Genomic DNA, 27,986 nt, shown 5'->3' on the forward strand with positions numbered 1-27,986 from the left:
TTGGGCTGTTTAGATGACTTTTCAATGTGTGGCTCCTTGTGAGGGCCTCTATTGCCTCACCTTTGTAGGCTGTATAATTGTTGATTGTATATACAGTAGTTCTCCCTGTCAGCTTGGGATTGTGATTCCTGCTACTACCTCTAGTCTGTGGGCAGTGTTTTCAGCACTGGTCCCACTTGCAGTGCATTTACTGCATTCTGTGTCTCTCTCTTTCTCTCTCTTGTTTTTTGAGGTAACCAATTTGTGTTTTTAAACTTTATTATGGATCTTCTTTACTTTGTATAACATCCATCATGCATTTATGCCTTATTGTTCACAATGATTGTTGATGCAGGTTCTCTGTGAGACACAGGTGTGTCTGGGAGGGCTGAGTGATGTCACTATATATATATATATATATATATATATATATGTGTGTGTGTGTGTGTGTGCATTGTTGTGTTGGGCCTCTACCCTGATGAAGGCTCTGCTGAGCTGAAACACGTACTGTAGGTTCCCTGTTTGAACTTTGTTAGCCGTGCCACAATAAAGGCTTTTTCATGATTACTTCTGAAACAGTTGTTGCCTTGGCTTTTTTCCAAGTTCTCCTGCTCTCCACTCCTTTTTTACCTGCAAGGATCCCACTTCAACTTTTGACTCAACTTATTACATTATTGGGGTATTATGTTGAAAGGTATTACATTATCAGTCAAATATTATTACAATATCAGCCAGGACATTTTACTACATTATTGGTGAAGTTATTACATTACTTGGTTTATTACATTTTCGATCAAGTTAAGTGCAGATTTGACTACATTCTCATGATATTATTGTGTTATTGAGTGTTACAGTCCTCTTACTTTGTGTCTGGGGGTCCAGGTTCATTACTTAACTCTGGAGGTATGTCTTTAGAGCGGTCACTCTTACAGCTGGGTGCTGGAGACTCTGCTCTCTGCCTGTGGTACTGACCTCTGGAAACACAAATGTTTGATACATATCATCATTAGTGCTTTACACACACATGTATATATATATATATATATATATATATATATACAGTATATATGGCATGGTATATATATACTGTATATATATATGGCTCTTTCTCTTCCGGAAATAACTGGTTGAATAGCTGTTTTGCAGAGCAGTAACCAGTTATGTTTCTCTTTCCATCATATCCTCACTACAAGCTTTGCGTCAGGCAGGGGCGCCGGCAGGGATTTTGGGCCCCATGACAGGACATAGTATGGGCCCCACTGATGCCGGTGTCCGAAGGGCGCCGGCCGAAAAATTTGGGCTGTTTGAAGCTGATTTAGAGGATAATATCGCATTTTAAATTATATTAGGATAACACTGTAGTGTTGTCATTATTCAGTCTTAACCATCAATATTTGCTCCTTTTCTCACTCTCATCCCTGTTGAATCATCATACTCTCTCTCTGCTCTGAATACACCAGAGGGAACAAAGAAACACTATCAACTAATGACTAGAAAGACTATTGATACACATGTGGAGTCCAACAGGAGAGTGTTTAGCATGAGACTGTTGTGATATCATTATTCAGTCTTAATATCATTATGTTAAAAAAAAAATATGTATTAAAAAAAAAAATTTTTTTTTTTTTTTTTTTTAGGGCCCCTTCAGCTTCAAGGGCCCCTAGAATCGTCCTAGGTTTCCCCCCCACTACGGCGCCGCTGGCATCAGGAATACAATCATCTCATACTGTGTCAACTAAACCAGTGGTTCTCAAATCTTTTCACATCAAACACCCCTAAATGGACACCACTTAGACCACACCCATCTGATAAGATTTTTGCTTTTGTATGTGTATGTATGAAACTAGGGATGTTAATGATTAACCGGTACTCGATTAATTGCCATTAAGACCTCCACCGATTAAAAATGTAATTAACTGTTTAACAGAAAATTCATTCTGTGCATCATTTCTGCGGTGGAACTGTGAGTGAAAATGATTGATTGATTGATCAATTGATTGTTGATCATTATTGTCTGTTTTCAGTGTTGATTGAGTGGCCTTCCCCATCTGAGAGATGCCGTAGTTCCAAACATCATTAAAACCATCATTAAGATGAATCATCTCTGCTTGCTGTGCTTCAAAGGCCTTCAGGCATGTGAGGGAGAGAACGTCCAGGTCTGCCTGACCAGAGTGACAGTTGAATCCTCCTTGGTGAGGTGATGGAACTTTACAGCAGACTCTGGAGGGTGGGGGCCAGCCACTGCTCCTTATAAGATATAGATATGAGTTTGCTTTTGAGGCACTTCTTCTGAAACCTCCAGTCGACTGTGACGCTCTGTATACAGACAGTGTGACTCTCTGTGACTCTCTGTATACAGACAGTGTGACTCTGTATACAGACAGTGTGACTCTCTGTATCCAGACAGTGTGACTCTCTGTATACAGACAGTGATGCGCGGGTCACCCAGAACCCGCCGGGTCCCGCGAGCTGGCCCGCCCCGCAGGCGGGCTGGGTTGGCAAATTATGAAAATATCGCGGGTGCGGGCGGGGCAGGCTCAGAACGTGACAAAGCAACATTATTAAATAATTTAGAGCGGTGAAACACGCAGAGTAATTAACTCATTCACCGCCAATGACGTCTTTGACGTGTTATCAGAAATAGCCCTCCCCGCCAATGACGTGTTTGACGTGTTTTTGTTTTTATTACTGTAGGGCGTATTTCAAACACTTACCCAGCCTCTGACATAGTATCATGTCCCACCATCTAAGACAACACGTGAACAAACACATACCGCAGCTGTTGTTTTGAAATTGAGCAAGAGGAAAAGCAGAAAACGGGTAACGCTTCCTTGTGCAGACAGGAGAAACGCCATTGAAACGCGCCTCGGCGCGCTGCACGAGCTGGAGTCGCCTTCCTCTGTGCCAGCCGGGAGAAAACGGGAGAAAGTAATCAAGAGATGTGTTTGATCATCGGAGGAATGAGGAAATGATCGATCAGTTTGCGAGGGCGGTGAGGACGTGTTGAATAGCCGAGGGGAAAACGGGAACGATTTCAGGGAGGATATGACAGGGAGACATGGACGAGGACGGGTGGACCAGAACATAAACAAAATACACACACAACAGCAAGGCACAAGGCAGAGAGAAGCGGCAGTCACAGCAGCCCGCTGTCCTTTCTCAAGAGCTATTCAGTTGGTTCATGAAATCGCTGGGCTGCGTGCCCTCCAGTGTTGCTCCTGGCCAATCCCAGCGCCACAGGGCGTGGTTATTGCTTATCCTATGTGGGGTTAGAAATCTAAAAGGGGGATCGTGTGTGTGTGTGTGTGTGTGTGTGTGTGTGTGTGTGTGTGTGTGTGTCTGTCTGTCTGTCTGTCTGTCTGTCTGTCTGTCTGTCTGTCGGCATGTCTGTCTGTCTGTCTGTCTGTCTGTCTGTCTGCACACTCACTCACACCGAGTAAACTGTATTGTTGAATGTAAAAAAAAAGCACTTCATGTGTATATATATATATATATATATATATATATTTTTTTGTCATTTGTGTCCTAACGAATAATATTTACATGTCTGATGTCAATACAGTTCAAAATAAAAGAATTGAGAGTGAGTTCTGCCTGAGATTGTGCCCTTTTACAAAAATTGCCTTTTCTCCTGTTTATTTTCTCAGGGAGACCTTCTGGGGGAAAACAGGGTGTATATAAATGGCTATAAGTAGAGTACAGAACATGCTAAAAGCTCACTTTTTTTTCCTGGTGAACCCAGAGACGTACATCTTCATTTTCAGGTATTGCAAATCACTCTGGTGCTAATAGATAATTTACTGTGGGTCTTGAAAGATGACCAACAATTATGAAAATCTTTGGCCTGTGCTAAATATTGGCAGTCCTAAACTGGCGGTGAATGAGTTAACCTTATGTGAAATCTCTCTCACACGTAGGCCTACACACACAGTCTCTTAGAACAGACGAGTTGGCTTCCGCAATTTTCAGATGCTTCCGCCATACCGTGTGTACTTCGTGGGGGAGAATCATGCACCAACCGGAATGGGAAGCAGAAAGGCGGGTCTTCCGCTCATTAGTCCAATCAGAATCACAGAAAGGCGGGTCTTCCGCTCATTAGTCCAATCAGAATCCAATTTGTTGCATTTTTCGTGGACACACGTGTCGTGATTGGTCGGATTCCGTCAAACCTCCTTCCAGTCTGAAGGTTTTTTTCCCCAACTTCCTTGTGCATGTTCTGGGGGTGTAACGTACAGACTGTATAGCTGCATTCGCTGGATGAGACAGTCTGTTTTAAGAGACTAACACACAATCAGACAAATTTACTGCAACGTGAGTAGGCTGTGACCAATTGAGAGCGCATGAGGTAATTAAAAGAAATCATACAGCGAGTCTGAAGCCGTATTTGCAAGCTGTCTGCACACCTGCTGCACTACTACGTTTAGTACTACTGCAACGTGACCAATTGAGAGCGCATGAGGTAATTAAAAGAAATGGGGAAGAATAAGAACTGTTTCTGTAGCCTGCCTACCTCTACCTGCTACCTCCATTTGAAGACCATGGATTAATTGAAGAAAGACCGACATGAAAGCAGCCGCGCAACTCATCCAGAGCAGTGGTCTACAACTGTTGTCGTGCACGGCAGCATGTGAGTGTCTGTGTCTGTGTGTGTGTGTGTGTGTGTGAGAGAGAGGGGGGGAGAGAGACAGAGTTATTAGCTACTTGTCACCAGGGGTGAAAGTGGTTTGAATTTCTTGCAGGAACTATAGGCTACTACCCCAACCTTCATCGTTTCATTACAAAAGGAGTCTCTTGCGCGTCAGCCCCTCCGCAAAAGGAGGTCGGTGCTCTCAGGACAGGACAGTATTATGACAAAAGTTCAATGGACAAACCAAAGAGGATCCTGGAGCACACGATTCACTGGAAATTGCTTTATTAAATGACTAACGTTTCGACGCCTGCTGCGTCTTCATCAGAGTCAAACAGGGTGACAAGGAAAACAACTTGCTTTAAAAAGCCTCCCCAATACACATTGCAGTCCGTCATTGGCTGCTAAGGATGGGAGGTGCCCAAACCCAGTGAGCCAATAGCACTCAAACAGCACAGTGAAGTAGGCTATAATGGCCAGCCACATTTATAAATAACAATATAATATAAGCCATAGAATAGAAATAGAATAGAAATACATAGGCACAAATAACAATTTCTCCCAAAAGGAAAGGTACAGGTTATAAATAACAAGAGAGGCTTAGTTCCTCGTTTAGACCATTTGGTTCAACAGTATTTAGGCTGTGAATCCAAAATGCTTCTCTTCTTAACAGTTTATTGACAGTGTCGCCTCCTCTCTGTGAGGGAGACACATGCTCAATACCCCAGAATTTCAGTGTGGCAGCAGAGCCATGCTGGGCCTGAGCATAATGTCTCGCTATTGCATAATCCATGTTGTGGTTGCGGATTGCAGCCTTGTGTTCAGCAATACGGGCTTTTAATGCCCGTTTGGTCTGTCCGACATAGACCATCCCGCACGGACACTTCAGAATATAAACCACATGTGTGGTGCTGCAGTTTATGAATGAGTTGATTTTATACTTTTTACCAGTCCGTGGGTGAGAAAATTGTTTGGTGTCGGCGGAGTTGGAACAGTGGGTACAGTGACCACATCTGTAAAAACCAGAGGGAGGGGCGGGTAACCATGTAGGCTTAGGGGGGGGTGTCATGGTACTGTGAACCAATCTGTCTCTTATTGACCGAGATCTCCTGAAAGAAATTAACGGAGGCTCTAAACACAGTGACTTGAGTGCAGGGTCGCTCTGTAGAACGTGCCAGTGTTTGTTGATGGTGTGTTTGATCTCTCCACCGATTGGAGAGAACTCCGTGGAGAAACAGAGGCGTGGTGCGGAAGAGCCAGAGCGCCTGGATTTCTCAAGGAGGCGGGCTCTCGGGGTGCGCACTGCCCTTTGATAGGCTGCCTCGATAACTGTCTCCGCGTTTCCTCATCTCAACTGTTTTGTCCATGAATTCTTGGTCTGTGCTGCAGTTTCTCTTCAGTCTGAGAAACTGGCCAGTGGGAATGTTGTTGATGAGTCGCCTGGGATGATGGCTGTCAGCTCTCAGTAGAGTGTTCCTACTAAGAGGTTTCCTGTAGATGGTAGTGTCTACACCCCCGTGTCCATTTTTGTAAATGGTTAGATCCAGGAAATTTATATTTTTATTGGAGTGTTCCATTGTAAAACGAAAGTGTTGTGTGGTGGAGTTAATGTATTCCATGAAATCATTGAGTTCGCCAGTGGTACCAGTCCAAATAAACAAAATGTCATCAATGTACCTTTTCCAGAGTTTAATTTTAGGGAGAAATTGGTTATTGGCTGAATTGTGGATGAATATCTCCTCCCAGAACCCCATAGTCAGACAGGCATATGACGGTGCAAAAGAACTTCCCATACTAACCCCTCTTTTTTGCAGAAAATAGGAACCTGCATATAGAAAATAGTTTTTTGACAGGACTATTTCTGTGAGTGTTAGTAAAAAATCAATGGGGGGTAGCATCTCGGTAGGGCGAGTTTCAAAGGAGTGTACCAGGGCTTCGATGCCTACATTGTGAGGGATGCAGGTGTACAAGCTTTGAACATCACATGTTGCCAACAAAAAATCTTCATCACTATTGAATGTATCCAATAGTTTTAAAACATCCGTCGTGTCTCCTAAATAAGGGGGAAGATTGGGGACAAATTTCTTTAAGAAGAAATCCAAATACTGTGAAAGGGGTTCAGTGAGGCAGCCGATGCTAGAAACAATAGGTCGAAGGGGCGGATCATCAAGAGATTTGTGGATTTTTGGGAGCCCGTAGAACACAGGACATATGGGGTGTTGTACACAAAAACTATTTTTCTTTTTCTGTAATCCAGCCCCTGGAGAATGCTGACTCCAGGACCTGATCTATTTCGGCTTTATGTTCATTCACAGGGTTAAAAGAAAGGGGGGTGTAGCAGTCTTGATCTCTGAGCTGGGACTTGATGCTCTCATTATACTGTTCAAAGCTCATAATGACTATGGAGCCCCCCTTATCAGCAGAGCGAATCACAATATCCTTTCTTTTTTCCAGTGCATTAAGACATTTTGATTCATCACTTGAAAGGTTTGATTTCTTCTGATTTACCTTTTTACAGATTTTTGCCAAATCATCTTCTACCAGATGGCTGTATGTAATGATAGAGGGATTCAAATTGGCAAAGGGAACAAAACGTGACTTTTTTCTGAATGGTGTGGCTTCTCTTGTGTCATCAGTGTTGAAGTTTCTAAGGATGACATCACCATTAGATAATACATTGCCTCTGGGGGAGAAGGAATGTTTTAATTGAAGAGACCGGAAAAATTTGAACGTGTCCACTTTTAATTTAAATGGATCAACGGTATTAGTAGGGCAGAAAGAGAGACCTTTACTTAATACACCAGTCTCCTCCTTGCTGAGGTTTAGACCGGAGATGTTAATTACTGACTCTGGTTGCGTGCGGAGCGCCGCACGGCTTCTGGGGGAGGCCCCCCTCGTCCCCCTTGTGCCCCTCCTCGTCTTCCGCGAGGAGGCTTGCCGTGGGGTGGCTTGGCGTAGCCCAAAAAAGGCATGCTGTTGCGTTGGTTGTCCGTGTCACTCGTCTGCGGGGAATCCCGTTCACTGGCAGAAGTAGAGAGTTGCAGCCTGTTGGTTCTCGGGCGAGTCGGGCGCCGTGCAGGGTGGGGCTTCTGACGTCTCCTTTCATTCATCCAATCATAGACTGTCCCGTCAGCATAGTCTTTGATGTCTCTTTCATACTTCTTCAGTTTATAAATTTGTAGTTCTTTTTGAAAGGATTTGAGTGAAGCCGTGATTTTATTGGTGATTGTGTTTAATGTCTCTGTGTCGGCTTGTGCCTTGATTTTGGTTTCCAATGCAATGATCTCACCGTTTATCTTCTCTTTCTCCGTCTTGGTTTTTTCAATGACCAGCAGTATCAAATCCAGAGAACATTTGTTGAGTATCTGTTCCCATCTGTGCATGAAATCTGTGTCATCCAGACCAAAAGAAGGGATTTTGTTCAGGCGAAGCCCGCGGGGGATTCGCTTCTCTCTCCATTATTCAGAGAGAGTAATTGACAGACCAAACGGGCATTAAAAGCCCGTATTGCTGAACACAAGGCTGCAATCCGCAACCCCAACATGGATTATGCAATAGCGAGACATTATGCTCAGGCCCAGCATGGCTCTGCTGCCACACTGAAATTCTGGGGTATTGAGCATGTGTCTCCCTCACAGAGAGGAGGCGACACTGTCAATAAACTGTTAAGAAGAGAAGCATTTTGGATTCACAGCCTAAATACTGTTGAACCAAATGGTCTAAACGAGGAACTAAGCCTCTCTTGTTATTTATAACCTGTACCTTTCCTTTTGGGAGAAATTGTTATTTGTGCCTATGTATTTCTATTCTATTTCTATTCTATGGCTTATATTATATTGTTATTTATAAATGTGGCTGGCCATTATAGCCTACTTCACTGTGCTGTTTGAGCGCTATTGGCTCACTGGGTTTGGGCACCTCCCATCCTTAGCAGCCAATGACGGACTGCAATGTGTATTGGGGAGGCTTTTTAAAGCAAGTTGTTTTCCTTGTCACCCTGTTTGACTCTGATGAAGACGCAGCAGGCGTCGAAACGTTAGTCATTTAATAAAGCAATTTCCAGTGAATCGTGTGCTCCAGGATCCTCTTTGGTTTGTCCATTGAACCTTCATCGTTTCATATTGTTCTCCTCCCACCCCCATGCATCCCTGAACACACACATCCAATTTTTAATGCCTGTATGGTGTCGAAATTAGAAACACTTGACACTTGGCTTCTTGTTGAGTCTCCTCTTCCTCTCTCTGGCCCTCAACTGTTTGAATTAAAGGTCCCATTCCGTGCAAAAGCTGTTTTTACTTGTAAATGCATATATACTGCTGTCAGCCCTCCCTGTAATGAGTGGTCACACGCTCAGAACTGCCACAGTTGGATTTGTCCCTATCCAGCGTCCTCCTGCAGTCTCCTCCAAGCCACACCCCCAAACGCGTCGTTTGCCCAGAGAGGAATCTGGAGAGAATATCGACGTCACTAGCTTCCTCCTGCATACTGCGCGGGTCCCTCTCACACAAGCTACCTGCACCATTTAGTCTATAGCCACAAAATTAACACTTCTAGCTGGAGCGACGCCAACTGTACGTGATCCAGCAACTGCAGAGGTGCATTCGGTAAGTCTAGGCATTTTGAAATGTCCTCTTTAGCGTAGTACCGTTCAGTTAACGATAACTCGCAACATAGCGTGCTGGTCCACAGACGCTAATCTGATTGGCCGCTGGGAGCCCGGGGCGGGCTCTCCCTCAGCGGCCAATGGGAACTGTTAGTTCTGAATATATTATAGAATCAGGCCGTTCTTGGGAAGCGACCAGATGAGGAAGTGAGAACTCCGTCACAACAAACTGGTTTGCTATATTTTCGACAGATTAATCCAGAATCATGTTTTATGGACCAGAGACACACGTTTTTAAGAGGTTACAGCTGCACGAATTGGGACCTTTAAATTAGATTAACATTTACAACTAAATTCATCAACAGTCAAACAGTCTGTCTTTGAATTGTCAGAACAGTGGGCAGATAAATTAATGAACAGATTATTAGTAAAATAAAATATCTCAAAATGTATCCTACAATGTGTAGGATACATACAAAATGTTGTACTGTATGCACACAGACTGTGTTCTGAGTAAGCCATTGTCTGTTTGCTAGTAAGCTAACTTCATGTCCATTCTCTGGTCTAAATTAGCATCATCACCTGTATTTGCATCTGAGGGTGGGTTTTCATTTTGCAGAGGCTCTGCCTCTTCCCTCTGGCCCTCAATTTGCTCTTTTCTTCTAACTTTCGCCACTTTATCTGCTTCTTTCTCTCTCTCCTTCCTCTTAAACATTTGAGTTAGTGTTCGTTGCATTTCTGCTCCTTTGTTCTGAAAACAATGGCGAAACATGTTGGGCTCGTTTATTATCCATCCTTGCCCGCTGCCCTGTGCAAATTGCATTAATAAAGTAGGTGCATTTGGTCGCAAAATGTCCGGGAACAATAAATCAAACGCACCTTTATACAACAGTTAGTTCCGGCCGAGTAATTTGATTGGACAAGAGTTGCCTACCGCCGTACATTTCATGTTAACACAACAGCGCTGGCACTTCACTCAGTTCACTGTGTGTGTATCACTCCATCACTTCACTGCGCCTCCTCCTCTTACCGGAACTGCGCACCGGACGGTTCTGGCCCACTTTCACCAGTGCTTGTCACACCTTGGAAGCTCTGCTGTGCTCCTCCTGAGTCCGGAGACATATTACATTAAATTGGCCGTTGCGGGCTGCTGGGTTGGGCTGGGTTCGTAATTTTCATATATTTTAACGTTGGGTTGGGGCGGGCCTTAAAAAACCCTGACCCACGCATCACTAGTATACAGACAGTCTACTCACTTACAGAATATATATGTGATATATATATATAATATATATCACATACTGTAGCTATATTAACTTTCATCCCAGCAGAGGACGTAACAAACTACATGTAGCGTCACCGTATGATCTGAACTCACATGTTACTGATGGGCCATGGAAACAGAAATGATGAGGCAAGAAGCAGTCAAAACGTAGCCAACGTGGGAGCGAGCGGACACACACACACACACACACACACACACACACACACACACAGCACTTTGGGGTGAGCTGACCTGGCGCGGTGGATTTGATACGTTCCTATTTCCAGTCGAGCGAGCGAGTCGAAAGTAATTCAAGAAATAATGAACTATATTGTGATGCCGTTCTCAAATACAGCTCCAGTAGTCTGCATTGTCAATGTTGTAGCGGACGTGAGGCAGAAGTTAAACTCACATCTGACTGTTTAGAAGAAGCTGTAGTGATGCAACAGAGACAATAACTCAGAGGATTTGCTTCATGGTGGAAAAGGACATGATGCAGATAAACATGGTGGACTGTGAAGGATTTCATAAGAACTGTTGCGTCCCCCAAAGCACAAGCCGTGCAGATTTTTATTTTATTTTATTTTGTTGTTATGCAACGTTAATGATTAACCGATTAATTGACTGTTAACGTGTTCAACTAGCGGTTAAAGGAGAATTTCGTTTTTTTTTAACCTGGATCCATCTCCTGGCATTAATTATGATTTGGCCACTCACCAGGCGATCTCCGCGGCGTTTCTGGCCGTCCTAGCGTTGTTTTGACATCAATAGCGTCCAAGTCAGTTGTAAAATGGAGCTGACTTGGGGCCAAGTGTGAGCCTGTCTTTCCTGCATCTAAATAGCTATTTTTATTCCGGTTTTCGCCAAATATCGTCAGAATCTGATCCCTCAAGAAGCACCACAGTGATATTTTGCCAAAGTCTGTTTCCTGGAGTCCCACAGGGATCAAATTAACTCAAACGTGATCTCGGTCACCAACTCTCGTGAAGTCCCGCGATACTTTCCTGCCGACTGACCAAGTACAGGAGGACGCTTTGCGGTGGTGGTTTTAGCGCAACCTATGTGGGGTTTGGCGTAACCTATGTGGGATTCGAAATAACGAAGGTTATGCCAAACCCCACATAGGTTGCACCGCAAAGCGTCCTCCTGTACTTGGTCAGTCGGCAGGAAAGTATCGCGGGACTTCACGAGACTTGGTGACTGAGATCACGTTTGAGGTAATTTGATCCCTGTGGGACTCCAGGAAACAGCCTTTGGCGAAATATCACTGTGGTGCTTCTTGAGGGATCAGATTCTGACGATATTTGGCGAAAACGGGAATAAAAATAGCTATTTAGATGCAGGAAAGACAGGCTCACACTTGGCCCCAAGTCAGCTCCATTTTACAACTGACTTGGACGCTATTGATGTCAAAACAACGCTAGGACGGCCAGAAACGCCGCGGAGATCGCCTGGTGAGTGGCCAAATCATAATTAATGCCAGGAGATGGATCCAGGTTAAAAAAAAACGAAATTCTCCTTTAAGGAAAATGCATGAAATTCCCATCCCTATATGAAACCCATGACCAAAATAGTCACACATCACACAACTTAGACCACACCCCCCTATATGATAAGATTGTTGCTTTTAGATGTTTTATTACAGAAAGTGTATTTAACACATGACCAAAATAATCATACATTCTGTTATTGTGTTACTTAGGGATGGAAGTATAGTGAAAATAACTTATTGATGTTTTTTGCCTCAGGGACCCCACTTTGAGAACCACTGAATGAAGCAACACTGAAGGGAACCAATTCTACAGAACATGTTCCTTGACACACAGTTCTGAGCTGCACCTCAATTAACCTTCAGGCTCCCAGCGTACCACCTCTATGTAGCATATAATGTTGAGCTGCTATCTTAGCCTAAATTCAGCACTCCCCCCTAAGTGTATATATATACTGTTGACCTGCTATCTTAGCCTAAATTCACCAGTCCCCCCTAAGTGTATATATATATATACTGTTGAGCTGCTATCTTATCCTAAATTCACCAGTCCCCCCTAAGTGTATATATATATACTGTTGACCTGCTATCTTAGCCAAAATTCACCAGTCCCCCCTAAGTGTATATATATAGTGTTGACCTGCTATCTTAGCCTAAATTCACCAGTCCAACCCTAAGTGTATATATATACTGTTGACCTGCTATCTTAGCCTAAATTCACCAGTCCCCCCTAAGTGTATATATATACTGTTGAGCTGCTATCTTAGCCTAAATTCACCAGTCCCCCCTAAGTGTATATATATACTATTGACCTGCTATCTTAGCCTAAATTCACCAGTCCAACCCTAAGTGTATATATATACTGTTGACCTGCTATCTTAGCCTAAATTCACCAGTCCCCCCTAAGTGTATATATATACTGTTGAGCTGCTATCTTAGCCTAAATTCACCAGTCCCCCCTAAGTGTATATATATACTGTTGGCCTGCTATCTTAGCCTAAATTCACCAGTCCCCCCTAAGTGTATATATATATACTGTTGACCTGCTATCTTAGCCTAAATTCACCAGTCGCCCCCCTAAGTGTATATATATACTGTTGACCTGCTTTCTTAGCCTAAATTCACCAGTCCCCCATAAGTGTATATATATACTGTTGACCTGCTATCTTAGCCTGAATTCACCAGTCCCCCCTAAGTGTATATACAGTATATACTGTTGACCTGCTATCTTAGCCTAAATTCACCAGTCCCCCGTAAGTGTATATATATACTGTTGACCTGCTATCTTAGCCTAAATTCACCAGTCCCCCCTAAGTGTATATATATATATACTGTTGAGCTGCTATCTTATCCTAAATTCACCAGTCCCCCCTAAGTGTATATATATATACTGTTGACCTGCTATCTTAGCCAAAATTCACCAGTCCCCCCTAAGTGTATATATATAGTGTTGACCTGCTATCTTAGCCTAAATTCACCAGTCCAACCCTAAGTGTATATATATACTGTTGACCTGCTATCTTAGCCTAAATTCACCAGTCCCCCCTAAGTGTATATATATACTGTTGAGCTGCTATCTTAGCCTAAATTCACCAGTCCCCCCTAAGTGTATATATATACTGTTGACCTGCTATCTTAGCCTAAATTCACCAGTCCAACCCTAAGTGTATATATATACTGTTGACCTGCTATCTTAGCCTAAATTCACCAGTCCCCCCTAAGTGTATATATATACTGTTGAGCTGCTATCTTAGCCTAAATTCACCAGTCCCCCCTAAGTGTATATATATACTGTTGGCCTGCTATCTTAGCCTAAATTCACCAGTCCCCCCTAAGTGTATATATATATACTGTTGACCTGCTATCTTAGCCTAAATTCACCAATCCCCCCTAAGTGTATATATATATACTGTTGACCTGCTATCTTAGCCTAAATTCACCAGTCCCCCCTAATGCCTCCCACACACTAGAGGATAAAAGGCCCGATTTAATGCCCGATTCCCCTCGGGGGGGCGTGGCCCGATTCGAGGCTAGTCTCAACCGATTTTTTGTCAAAATAATTGTCAAGTGTCTGGTGTCAATAAATTATTGATTGAATCGGAGCCGGCCCGATCTCGAATCGGGCATATCAAACATGTTTGATATTTACGATGGCTGTCTCCCGAGGGAACCCGCAATAGCCAATGAGAGCGAGCAGACCGGGACGCGTCGACGGTCATACCCGGATGTTAATGCAGCGCTACGAGTTGTGGCAACAGCAGTGCCATGTAGCTCCTCTCTCCCCATCATCCTCACAGCTTAAAACAGGGTGGACAGCGGCGGATGGCTCTCCAAACATGTGCCGAGCGGAGCGGAGCGGTTTGCTTCAAGGGAGTGGATATGCTGTAATATGAGCTCTCAGACAGGACGTTGTTTTAGCTCATTTTGCGAGCGTGTCCGCGCTGCTTGAAGTGGACCCGCCGCTCGGTGCATGTTTGGAGAGCCATCTGCTGTTGTCTGTGTGAAAAAATTGCGGTTTTGTGGGATATAAACAGCCTACAGTCTAGTTGCTGGAATCGCTGTGAGTCGGTACTTCAAACGGCTGGTGTGTGGTCTCGCAGTCTGGCCGAATCGTAGTGTGTGCGTTCAGGCGATTTTAATGTTAAAATCTGATGAAATTGTCCTCATGTCTGTGGTCTCTCATGTTTTTAAAATCGGTTAAGATTTGAAAATCCTCTAGTGTGTAGGCAGCATAAGTGTATATATATACTGTTGACCTGCTATCTTAGCCTAAATTCACCAGTCGCCCCCCTAAGTGTATATATATACTGTTGACCTGCTTTCTTAGCCTAAATTCACCAGTCCCCCATAAGTGTATATATATACTGTTGACCTGCTATCTTAGCCTGAATTCACCAGTCCCCCCTAAGTGTATATACAGTATATACTGTTGACCTGCTATCTTAGCCTAAATTCACCAGTCCCCCCTAAGTGTATATATATATATATACTGTTGACCTGCTATCTTAGCCTAAATTCACCAGTCCCCCCTAAGTGTATATATATGTGACACCAGCTGGCGTTTTGATCCTCAATTAGGCCGAGGGCATTTTTCAGATTTTTACAGATTCTGAAATGGCAGACTGTCAGATTTCAAATGATGGGAAGGTCTGGGGAGAAGAAACCTGAGAAATCGCCTCTCAAAGATTGTGAACCTTTCACACCTGGTTGACACAGGCAAGGGGGAGTTAACAATGGGTCCTCATTAACATTGACCACTCCCAAACCATTAAGCTGTCAGTCTCTGTCACTGAGGCGTGATTTCTAACCCCACATAGGATGAGCAATAACCACGCCCTGTGGTGCCGGGATTGGCCAGGAGCAACACTGGAGGGCACGCAGCCCAGCGATTTCATGAACCAACTGAATAGCTCTTGAGAACGGACAGCGATTTTGAGAGCGGATATTGAGAGCGGACATTGAAATGAATTATGGTCACCTACCTTCCTTAGCATAGTAATAATAATAGGCATAATAATTGTAATCTACACAATGTACACAATCTACAAAAACATGCAATAATATAAACGGTGTTGTGTTCACGTTCATAGCTCATATAATATAATGTATCATATCGTTAATTTCAAGCTCAATTCTTACCCAGAGAAAAGGTACAGCACTGAAAATGTAACAAGCAATAGTTTTTTAAACATCTTTATTTTAAAAGATGAAAAACCCCAGGTGCTTTAGTCCCAAGCTTCAATGCTCCTGGCCAATCCCGGCGCCACAGGGCGTGGTTATTGCTTATCCTATGTGGGGTTAGAAATCACGCGTCACTGAGAATGACAGATGAGAGAGAGAGAGTGCACACAACGTGTATATATATACTGTTGACCTGCTATCTTAGCCTAAATTCACCAGTCCCCCCTAAGTGTATATATATATATACTGTTGAGCTGCTATCTTATCCTAAATTCACCAGTCCCCCCTAAGTGTATATATATATACTGTTGACCTGCTATCTTAGCCAAAATTCACCAGTCCCCCCTAAGTGTATATATATAGTGTTGACCTGCTATCTTAGCCTAAATTCACCAGTCCAACCCTAAGTGTATATATATACTGTTGACCTGCTATCTTAGCCTAAATTCACCAGTCCCCCCTAAGTGTATATATATACTGTTGAGCTGCTATCTTAGCCTAAATTCACCAGTCCCCCCTAAGTGTAATACTGTTGACCTGCTATCTTAGCCTAAATTCACCAGTCCAACCCTAAGTGTATATATATACTGTTGACCTGCTATCTTAGCCTAAATTCACCAGTCCCCCCTAAGTGTATATATATACTGTTGAGCTGCTATCTTAGCCTAAATTCACCAGTCCCCCCTAAGTGTATATATATATACTGTTGGCCTGCTATCTTAGCCTAAATTCACCAGTCCCCCCTAAGTGTATATATATATACTGTTGACCTGCTATCTTAGCCTAAATTCACCAATCCCCCCTAAGTGTATATATATATACTGTTGACCTGCTATCTTAGCCTAAATTCACAAGTCCCCCCTAAGTGTATATATATACTGTTGACCTGCTATCTTAGCCTAAATTCACCAGTCCCCCCTAAGTGTATATATACTGTATATACTGTTGACCTGCTATCTTAGCCTAAATTCACCAGTCGCCCCCCTAAGTGTATATATATACTGTTGACCTGCTTTCTTAGCCTAAATTCACCAGTCCCCCATAAGTGTATATATATACTGTTGACCTGCTATCTTAGCCTGAATTCACCAGTCCCCCCTAAGTGTATATACAGTATATACTGTTGACCTGCTATCTTAGCCTAAATTCACCAGTCCCCCCTAAGTGTATATATATATATATATACTGTTGACCTGCTATCTTAGCCTAAATTCACCAGTCCCCCCTAAGTGTATATATATGTGACACCAGCTGGCGTTTTGATCCTCAATTAGGCCGAGGGCATTTTTCTGATTTTTACAGATTCTGAAATGGCAGACTGTAAGCTTTCAAATGATGGGAAGGTCTGGGGAGAAGAAACCTGAGAAATCGCCTCTCAAAGATTGTGAACCTTTCACACCTGGTTGACCCAGGCAAGGGGGAGTTAACAATGGGTCCTCATTTACATTGACCACTCCCAAACCATTAAGCTGTCAGTCTCTGTCACTGAGGCGTGATTTCTAACCCCACATAGGATAAGCAATAACCACGCCCTGTGGTGCCGGGATTGGCCAGGAGCAACACTGGAGGGCACGCAGCCCAGCGATTTCATGAACCAACTGAATAGCTCTTGAGAACGGACAGCGATTTCACCTACCTTCCTTAGCATAGTAATAATAATAGGCATAATAATTGTAATCTACACAATGTACACAATCTACAAAAACATGCAATAATATAAACGGTGTTGTGTTCACGTTCATAGCTCATATAATATAATGTATCATATCGTTAATTTCAAGCTCAATTCTTACCCAGAGAAAAGGTACAGCACTGAAAATGTAACAAGCAATAGTTTTTTAAACATCTTTATTTTAAAAGATGAAAAACCCCAGGTGCTTTAGTCCCAAGCTTCAATGCTCCTGGCCAATCCCGGCGCCACAGGGCGTGGTTATTGCTTATCCTATGTGGGGTTAGAAATCACGCGTCACTGAGAATGACAGATGAGAGAGAGAGAGTGCACACAACTGTGGGTAATTTATTTTCACTATTATTCCACTATTATTCCATCCATAAGTAACAGAATAATAGATGGTCATGGGTGTCATACATTTCTGTATTAAAATATCTAAAAGCAAAAATGGGGGTCTGCGGTCTATTTAGGTGAAGTTTTGATGTGAAAGTTTGATAACTATTGTCTTAAATGACCATGACCTTTTCCTTAAAGTTGTAAGCAGAAAACATATACCATTCAGTCAGTGAAAATGTGAAAATAAACTACAAAAATATTATCCTAAAAAGGCATTTATTATAACAAAAGGCATTTAATATAAAACCAATATTCAGTAATACCAGAGATGCTCACAAGTCAGTTTTTGCAAGTCAAAGTCAAGTTTCAAGTCTTTGGTCACAAGTCCAAGTCAAGTCTCAGGTCTTTGGTCACAAGTCCAAGTCTAGTCTCAAGTATCTTATGGATGAGCGTTCTATCATCTGCTGCATGCCATCTGGTCTGCTTAGAACACTGCATAGCTTAAACTAAGGAATTCAAAGCATGTACTGTATTATCCTCACTCCTTTATCTATTAGCATACATTATCAGCATTGATTGGATGACATCAGTATAGATTTCCTTAATGTTAATGCACCAAAAAAATAATCAAAAAAATTAAGATTGTTCACAAGTAAAAAGTAAAAAAATTACAAACGACAGGACATGACAGGAAGTGCCTTGCTATCCAGGTCGGTTTTGTATGACATTCTTAACTAAACCACCAGTCCTACTTAACTAAAAGTTAAGTAAAAAAATATCAAAAGAACTTTGACTTCAAAAGCTCAAAAACGTTTGCGGCATTGCCAAACCCCCCCGGAGCAGGACGGGGTCTTGAACGAGTCAAGTGGAGTGAGAGGGTTTTTTCAGGCTGGCTAGCGAGGCCTCCCAGCCTGTAGACATGCAGGTGGAGGGCATGTGATGTCTTGTGCTTCATCAGAACAGAATTCTCTGATCTTCTCAAAAAGATACTTCTGCCTGGCCATGTCCAGTCCAGGCGGAGTCTGCACAGGAAGAGGCTTTAATGGCGGACGGGCATCTACGTTGCGTAGCAGCTGAAACACCACTGGTTCTGCTTCACAGTGTTCTCTGGCGACAACCACACCAGGTCTCTGCGCATCAAAGCTGTAAAAGAAAGAAATGGCACATTTAAAATCAGACGGATAGTGCACCTGAGAGACGGAGAGATAGGAAAAAGATGAAATACAAACTGTAATCTGTGTGTGTGTGTGTGTGTGTGTGTGTGTGTGTGTGTGTGTGTGTGTGTGTGTGTGAGAGAGAGAGAGGTGTGATAAGATAAAAATGTATTCTCACCTGTTGTGCAAAATCAAAACTGTAGTGCATGGTGATCGGCCTGGTTGCAGGTTTGTTCTCCCCAAATGACAGCTGCAACTCGTCACAGGTCTTTCTACAGGCGGCAGTCATCTGCTGATAAAGTTTTCGCTCCCTTGCAACAGAGTCGAGATGCACTTGTTGCTTCTTGACACTGTCAGATTTCAACTCATCTGGTTTGTTGATGCTCTGGATGATTTGGTCGTTGTTTTTTTGGCACTGCCAGCACAGATCCGTTTTAGGTTTGGTGCTTGCAATGTGAGGGACCAGTGACTTCCACAGCCTTGTGAAGCTGCACTCGCCAACCGCACGCTGCCCTGCAAAGACAATGTTTTTATGAGCATCACTGTACTTTACTTATCAAAAATAGATCACATAGAATAGCCTAATGGTTAAAGACACACACACACACACATACACACACACACACACACACACACACACTTCATGTTGCATGTTTTATTGGGTCAGAGGTTTGGAATGGAGAAGGCTGCGGAATGTTTGCATAACTATGACAATAGAAGTGTGTGTGTGTGTGTGTGTGTGTGTGTGTGTGTGTGTGTGTGTGTGTGTGTGTGTGTGTGTGTGTGTGTGAGAGAGAGACTAATACAAACTTACCAAGCTGTTCCATAGCATCTTTGTACAGGCGCCAGACTGAAGCTTTAGAGGCAGAAGTTGGCAGAAGCTTAGCACTAAAGTCTCTATGCACGGCATGACGACCAGGCAAAGGAATAGCGTGGTCCTCTGCATAGTTTGCTATGAATGTAACGACTCTTTTGATGTCATCATAGCCGAGGTAATTCTTGTTTGTGCGTGGTTGTGTCTTCCTCTGCATTCTCTTTGTAGGATTTGATAAGGGCTTCCAGAAGCTTTGTGCTGATGCTGGAATAAACAAAATAAAACATTAATAATCAATCAGATTCATATTTTTTTGAAACAGTCTTTATTATCCTGACATTTATAGCCTAAGCTAGTTTGCAATGTTTGTCCCTTGCTTAGGCTATAAATGTCAGGATATATAACAAAGACTGTTTCAAAACTTTCAATCTGTTTCAATAAACTCTTTCAATAAACTAAATCTTGTTTGCTTGCAGGGTTAGAATACCACTAGCGACTATCAGCTTACAAAGAGTATTTAATGCAAGAGTCGAAGTTTCAGTCCTGAAAAACAATACCGCAAACGCCATTTTGGCGCGCAACAAACAAAGACGACCCAACATGGCGGGTCTGCACGTTTGCACACCTAGGTTGCCGCCATTTTGAAAATGACCAACAATGCCATGAAGATGGCAGCTCTACACGCTTCTCTTGCAACATACTATCTTTGTACTGTAACATGGGCACGCTCTCACACTATCTCACACACACAGACAGACACACACACACACGAGTTAAGATAGATATGAAACTCACCCAAACACAAAGCAGAAGGTCTCACGGCAAACGACAGTCGCCTTAACCATGTAATGCGTTCGGTTCTTTTGTCGCTTTTTATTCACTTGCTTTGTGGCTTGAGTCATGTCAGAATCATTCGTCAAAGCGTGATACACAGCCATAATAGCGATATCTCTACATTCTGGCGACATAGCAGAGTAATCCAGCCTCGTGTTGTAAATGACGTTGTCACACAGCTTCTTACTGCAGGAGATTGGCTGGTGAATAGAGTTCTCTTTACGTCTGGCCTGGCATTTGCAATCAAAGTTTCGTATTTTCTCGATTTCCTGATCATAATCTGTGTCCACGGTTATGGGATCCACTGATGTTAAAATCTCTTGCACGCTTTCAATGACTGCGCTGTCGGGCAGCAACGGCAGAATCATTTTTCCTCATTTTCCCCTGGTGCTTGTCCATCTTGTCAGTCAGCAGCTGTTCTGTTGAATGTTGTCGTTGTCCAGCTCCGGTGGCTACTGAATATTTATGCTGGTGCGCGTCCTATCGCGCGCCCTGATTGGCGGATAGAAACAAAGGCCGGCCGACACCCAATCGATACTACTTATGCAAATCCAAGACACAGCCTGGCTCTCTCCCCGTCTCCTTTACAAAACAGGGACTTTTATTTTACAAAATTAACGCATTTAATGACCCCAAAACGTCTTCATTTTATATGGAATGGATAGTTCAAATAATATATTTTGTACTATTGGAAAAAAAAAAAAAAAACATTTTTTCAGAAAATACTTTTGACGCTCTGTTGTGAAGAACGGCCACGGGCGAATTACGGTCCCTCTCTCCAGCTGCTGTCACAAATGTGTTGTGTTGAGAGCATGATTGAGAGAGATTAAAAGCAGCACAGAGTAGGCTATCAGGGCTGAGAACTGAAACGCCTATTCAGTAAAAACAAGTTTGGTGATTCATTCATGTGCTGATGTGCGGTCGTTTGAGAGTGAAAGCGCACTCAGTACTGCACATAATAGCGTTTAATTGTGACTTTTTCACCGGCTGTCTCCTCACAGGTTAGAGAGAAGTGTCTCCTCCAGGGTTAGGGTTAGGGAGAAGTGTCTCCTCACAGGGTTAGGGAGAAGTGTCTCCTCACAGGGTTAGGGTTAGGGAGAAGTGTCTCCTCACAGGGTTAGGGTTAGGGAGAAGTGTCTCCTCACAGGGTTAGGGAGAAGTGTCTCCTCACAGGGTTAGGGTCAGGGAGAAGTGTCTCCTCACAGGGTTAGGGTTAGGGAGAAGTGTCTCCTCACAGGGTTAGGGAGAAGTGTCTCCTCACAGGGTTAGGGAGAAGTGTCTCCTCACAGGGTTAAGGAGAAGTGTCTCCTCACAGGGTTAGGGAGAAGTGTCTCCTCACAGGGTTAGGGAGAAGTGTCTCCTCACAGGGTTAGGGAGAAGTGTCTCCTCACAGGGTTAGTGAGAAGTGTCTCCTCACAGGGTTAGGGAGAAGTGTCTCCTCACAGGGTTAGGGAGAAGTGTCTCCTCACAGGGTTAGGGAGAAGTGTCTCCTCACAGGGTTAGTGAGAAGTGTCTCCTCACAGGGTTAGGGAGAAGTGTCTCCTCACAGGGTTAGGGAGAAGTGTCTCTTCACAGGGTTAGGGAGAAGTGTCTCCTCACAGGGTTAGGGCCCAGCTTGGGCCCTAACCCTGGCCTTCTCAGGTGGCCTTCCCCATCTGAGATATGCTGTAGTTCCAAACATCATCATGAATCATCTCTGCTTGCTGAGCTTCAAAGGCCAGGTCCAGGTCTGCCTGACCAGAGTGACAGTTGAATCCTCCTTGGTGAGGTGATGGAACTTTACAGCAGACTCTGGAGGGTGGGGGCCAGCCACTGCTCCTTATAAGATATAGATATGACTCTCTGTATACAGACAGTGTGACTCTCTGTATACAGACAGTGTGACTCTCTGTATACAGACGGTGTGACTCTCTGTATACAGACAGTGTGACTCTCTGTATACAGAGAGTGTGACTCTCTGTATACAGACAGTGTGACTCTCTGTATACAGACGGTGTGACTCTCTGTATACAGTGTGACTCTCTGTCAGTGTGACTCTCTGTATACAGACAGTGTGACTCTGTATACAGACAGTGTGACTCTCTGTATACAGACAGTGTGACTCTCTGTATACAGTGTGACTCTCTCTGTATACAGACGGTGTGACTCTCTGTATACAGACAGTGTGACTCTCTGTATACAGAGAGTGTGACTCTCTGTATACAGACAGTGTGACTCTCTGTATACAGTGTGACTCTCTCTGTATACAGACAGTGTGACTCTCTGTATACAGACAGTGTGACTCTCTCTGTATACAGACAGTGTGACTCTCTGTATACAGACAGTGTGACTCTCTGTATACAGACAGTGTGACTCTCTGTATACAGACGGTGTGACTCTCTGTATACAGACAGTGTGACTCTCTGTATACAGACGGTGTGACTCTCTGTATACAGTGTGACTCTCTGTATACAGACAGTGTGACTCTCTGTATACAGTGTGACTCTCTGTATGACTCTCTGTATACAGACAGTGTGACTCTCTGTATACAGACAGTGTGACTCTGTATACAGACGGTGTGACTCTCTGTATACAGACAGTGTGACTCTCTGTATACAGACGGTGTGACTCTCTGTATACACACAGTGTGACACTCTGTATACAGACAGTGTGACTCTCTGTATACAGTGTGACTCTCTGTATACAGACAGTGTGACTCTCTGTATACAGACAGTGTGACTCTCTGTATACAGACGGTGTGATTCTCTGTATACAGACGGTGTGACTCTCTGTATACAGACGGTGTGACTCTCTGTATACAGACGGTGTGACTCTCTGTATACAGACAGTGTGACTCTCTGTATACAGACAGTGTGACTCTGTATACAGACAGTGTGACTCTCTGTATACAGACAATGTGACTCTCTGTATACAGACAGTGTGACTCTCTGTATACAAACAGTGTGACTCTGTATACAGACAGTGTGACTCTCTGTATACAGACAGTGTGACTCTCTATACAGACAGTGTGACTCTCTGTATACAGACAGTGTGACTCTCTGTATACAGCCAGTGTGACTCTCTGTATACAGTGTGACTCTCTGTATACAGACAGTGTGACTCTCTGTATACAGACAGTGTGACTCTCTGTATACAGACAGTGTGACTCTCTGTATACAGACGGTGTGACTCTCTGTATACAGTGTGACTCTCTGTATACAGACAGTGTGACTCTCTGTATACAGTGTGACTCTCTGTATACAGACAGTGTGACTCTCTGTATACAGACAGTGTGACTCTCTGTATACAGACAGTGTGACTCTCTGTATACAGACAGTGTGACTCTCTGTATACAGACAGTGTGACTCTCTGTATACAGACGGTGTGACTCTCTGTATACAACAGACGGTGTGACTCTCTGTATACAGACGGTGCGACTCTCTATATACAAGTGTATATATGTACTGTTGACCTGCTATCTTAGCCTAAATTCACCAGTCCCCCCTAAGTGTATATATATACTGTTGACCTGCTACCTTAGCCTAAATTCACCAGTTCCCTCTACGTGTATATATATACTGTTGACCTGCTATCTTAGCCTAAATTCCCCAGTCCCCCCTAAGTGTATATATTTGACCTGCTATCTTAGCCTAAATTCACCAGTCCCCCTGTTGACCTCCTATCTTAGCCTAAATTCACCAGTCCCCCCTAAGTGTATATATATACTGTTGACCTGCTATCTTAGCCTAAATTCACCAGTCCCCCCTAAGTCTAGTGGAAATAACTTATTGCTGTTTTTTTTTTGCTGGGGACCCCCTGGAACTTCCCCAAGGACCCCTGACCCAACAGTGAAGGGAACTAATTCTACATGACAGAACAGAACATTCTCCTTCATCATCATTACTCAAGTCTTCTCAGGTAGGCTGACAGTCTAAAGGCTGCTTTATGCTCACAAAAAAATGCTTTATGCACCGTGAAGGGCGCGGGGGTGGAGCAAGGGCCGGGCGCGTCAAATGACGTAAATTTGTTGGGCGTGGTTGGGCGCTACCTCCGTAGGGCGCCCACCGTGTACCTGAAGATTTTTCTCACAGCGCGACCTCCGCACGGCTTCTCTCCAAACATGGCCGCTTTCAAGCCACTGAGCCCTGAACACTGGGCTGTGTTTTCATCACATTTCTTGACCCATGTGGTAGGCTTAACTTTGATTTGCAACGGTTTGTTTTTAGTCATTTCACCAAGTAAATGTGTTGTGTTGAGAGCATGATTGAGAGAGATTAAAAGCAGCACAGAGTAGGCTATCAGGGCTGAGAACTGAAACACCTATTCAGTGAAAAGAAGTTTGGTGATTCATTCATGTGCTGATGTACGGTCGTTTGAGAGTGAAAGTGCACTCAGTACTGCACATAATAGCGTTTAATTGTGACTTTTTCACCGGCTGTTCTCACTATTACCATTGTACAATACATGTTGATCACTTGGCTGATCACTTCTGAGTATAAAAGCATCTGCCCCAGTGCGAGGTCCGCACGGTGACTCGCGGAGACTCGCGGAGCTCCACCCCACGGAGCTTGCTCGAGTATAATGAGCCCTTTACAGTCCTCTTACCTTGTGTCTGAAGGTCCAGGTTCATTACTGAAGTCTGGATTAAAGTCTTTAGACCAGTCACTCTTCATAGACAGACAGCTGGGTACTGGAGACTCTGCTCTCTGCCTGTAGGACTGACCTCTGAAACAGACATGTGTTATACACATCATTAGACATGTGTTATTGTGACGGCTGCACCAAATCACCACACATCGTGTCAAATTAATCTTCAGGTTCCAAGCATTCAGATGTGTATAACTTCTATGTGGCATAAAGTGTTGACCTGCTATCTTAGCCTAAACTCACCAGTCTCCCCTAAAGAAGATTTAAATTAAAGTGTCTGGTAGGGAGGGGTGGAGTAGAAGAGGTTAAAGGACTCAAGAATATATGATTCTATTGTTTTCTTCAGAGTCTATTTATATGTTGAATAACTAAGAGAAGTAGTGTAAAAGCATGTGCAAATAACTTAGTCCCGTTTTAGCTGGGGACCCCCTGGACCCCCCCAGTGAGCCCTGACCCCACTTTAAGAAACCACTGAACTAGGCAACAGTGAACTAATTCTACCTGACAGAACAGAACATGTTCCTTCATCATCATTACTGTAGTCTTCTCAGGTAGGCTGAGAGCATAACAGTCCTCTTACTTTGTGTCTGAAGGTCCAGGTTCATTACTGAAGCTTGGAGGTATAGGCAATGACTGGTCACTCTTCATAGACAGACAGCTGGGTACTGGAGACTCTGCTCTCTGCCTGTGGTACTGACCTCTGAAACAGACATGTGTTATACACATCATTAGTTCTAGTCAAGACAGACAACAATGCATGTGATGTTGCATATTGCAATGTATTGTGTGTTCATCATTAGACATGTGTTATTGTGAGGGCTGCACCAAATCACAACACATGAATGCCACAGACCTGGTCGGGCTGGGGCCAAAATGCCAGGCCCGCGCAGCTCTCTAGTCTCTACACTGTTATACCATCATAACACTGATTTAAATGTGTGTTTGAAAGTGTGTACCCCTAAGCCATGAAGCCGTGAGGCATGAAGTCAATGGGAGTTGTGGACGGGTTCAAGGCGCGAGAGTAGGCGCTGAGAGGAAAAGAGAAGGCTGTGTGAACAGTAAGGCGTACGTTCAGCTTGTGCTGCTTCAAGCTTCAGTTCTGCTTACGTTCAGCTTGTGCTGCTTCAAGCTTCAGTTCTGCTTACGTTCAGCTTGTGCTGCTTCAAGCTTCAGTTCTGCTTACGTTCAGCTTGTGCTGCTTCAAGCTTCAGTTCTGCTTACGTTCGGTGTCCTGTGTGAACGAGGGCTAAGGAGCGCACCATAATCTCTGTGCTGCACAGCGCAGTGCAAAGTAAAATTATTTTTGGATATGTCATTACGCACAGCCTTGCCATGCCAAGACATCAAATTATGCTGCTAAAATTATGTATTAGCAGATAATTCAGTGAGGCAATCAACTATAACTCACTGAGAAACTTTTATCACATCGCAAAGAGGGAAATGAATTGAGAAGACTTGTTGGACAATGGACATAGGCTATTTACCTTCATAACCCGAAGGGTCGTTGGCACCACAGATGATCTGTCAATAAGCTCCCTCTGTCCTCGCACGGCTGAGTACACTCTATTACGCATGGAGAGAATTACAGCATATTGCATGCCTCGCGCAAACAGCGATCGCGAGATGGGAATCTGATTGGTTTTGATTGACGCATTGCCTGTGCCTCCACACCTGTGAATAATTCTGGTAGTTAAGACCGCCCAAATCCGGGGTGCAGATGATTTTGGCACGGCTCTAATTTGCGCCTGCAACACATGCCATGAACGTTTCTGCAAAAATGCTTTCGTGAGGTGGGGATGCTGCTGGGGGTGGGGGTGCAAAACTTGACATAACACCTGGACAAATGCGCACGGCAGACTGGTATCTTCCCTGCTTTAAGGCACGCGCAAACAGGTGTGCAAGTGTAAATAGGGGATATCGCCTGTAGGAAGATAGGGCCCAATGTCTTTTTAATTATTGTGGCAAGTTGGATTTTGATCGGCTACGGTAGTAAAGTGATTGCAGCTCACATAGTCATACTGTATGTGTGTGTGTGTGTGTGTGTGTGTGTGTGTGTGTGTGTGTATGTGTGTGTGTTTGCGTGTGTGCGCGCATGTGTGCGTGTGGGTGTGTGTGTGTGTGTGTGTGTGTGTGTGTTTGCGTGTGTGCGCGCATGTGTGCGTGTGTGTGCGCATGTGTGCGTGTGTGTGTGTGTGTGCGCGCGCATGTGTGGGTGCGGGTGGGTGTGTGTGTGTGTGTGTGTAAGAGGAGGAGAGGCACAGAGAGTGGTGGTGGCTGTCTTTAATCAGAGCATCAGTCTGCATGTGGAGTCTGCATCAGGTGCATCATGGGTCATCATATGGTGATATTTTTTTGGCGCCGCCCCCTGTGCGTGCGACTCTGCCACCTGAGCGTTTGAATGTCTTGTTTTTTGTTTGTTTTTATGTGTTTATAATTCTTTACGCCTCCTGATCAAGGGCTACTAGTGTTACTTATCTTTGTTGCCTCGATTATGGAGGGGATGCAGAGGGTCCCGAACCAGGATGAGACGGCGGTGTTCTAAACCTGTGCTCCCGTCTGTTGTTATGGGCAACATCCGCTCGTTAGTCAATAAAGCGGACGAGCTGTCGGCTCTTCTCAAGTTCGATCGCTTATACTGACAGTCTAGCTTGTTGTGTTTTACGGAGAGCTGGCTCTCTGACAAGATTCCCGAGTCCCATGTGAAAATGGACGGCTTCTCGTGACATCGGATGGACAGAGACTTTGAACGGACTGGCAAGAGACAAGGGGGGGGTGTCTGCTTGTACGTTAATGACCAGTGGTGCCATCCTGCCCACGTCACGGTGAAGGAGCGAGCCTGTGACCCGAACATTGAGCTGCTTGCGGTGAGTTGCCGCCCGTATTATCTCCCTAGGGAGATCAGTCATG

General features: G+C 44.0%; 1 protein-coding gene across 1 annotated transcript in view; it reads right to left on the bottom strand.

Annotated features, from left to right (window-relative positions):
• LOC310770776 (uncharacterized protein) overlaps positions 1 to 27,986 on the bottom strand; it is a gene marked incomplete at both ends in the record, with an annotated part of 51,478 nt that overhangs the window by 8,710 nt on the left and 14,782 nt on the right. The window contains 3 exons of the mRNA XM_083663484.1: positions 843 to 953; positions 25,038 to 25,157; positions 25,660 to 25,779. Coding sequence (XP_083519610.1) covers positions 843 to 953; positions 25,038 to 25,157; positions 25,660 to 25,779 — 351 coding nt within the window. The remainder of the gene's footprint in view (positions 1 to 842; positions 954 to 25,037; positions 25,158 to 25,659; positions 25,780 to 27,986) is intronic.

Source organism: Poromitra crassiceps (assembly GCF_964638095.1).
Source record: "Poromitra crassiceps genome assembly, contig: HAP1_SCAFFOLD_225, whole genome shotgun sequence".
NCBI lineage: Eukaryota > Metazoa > Chordata > Actinopteri > Beryciformes > Melamphaidae > Poromitra > Poromitra crassiceps.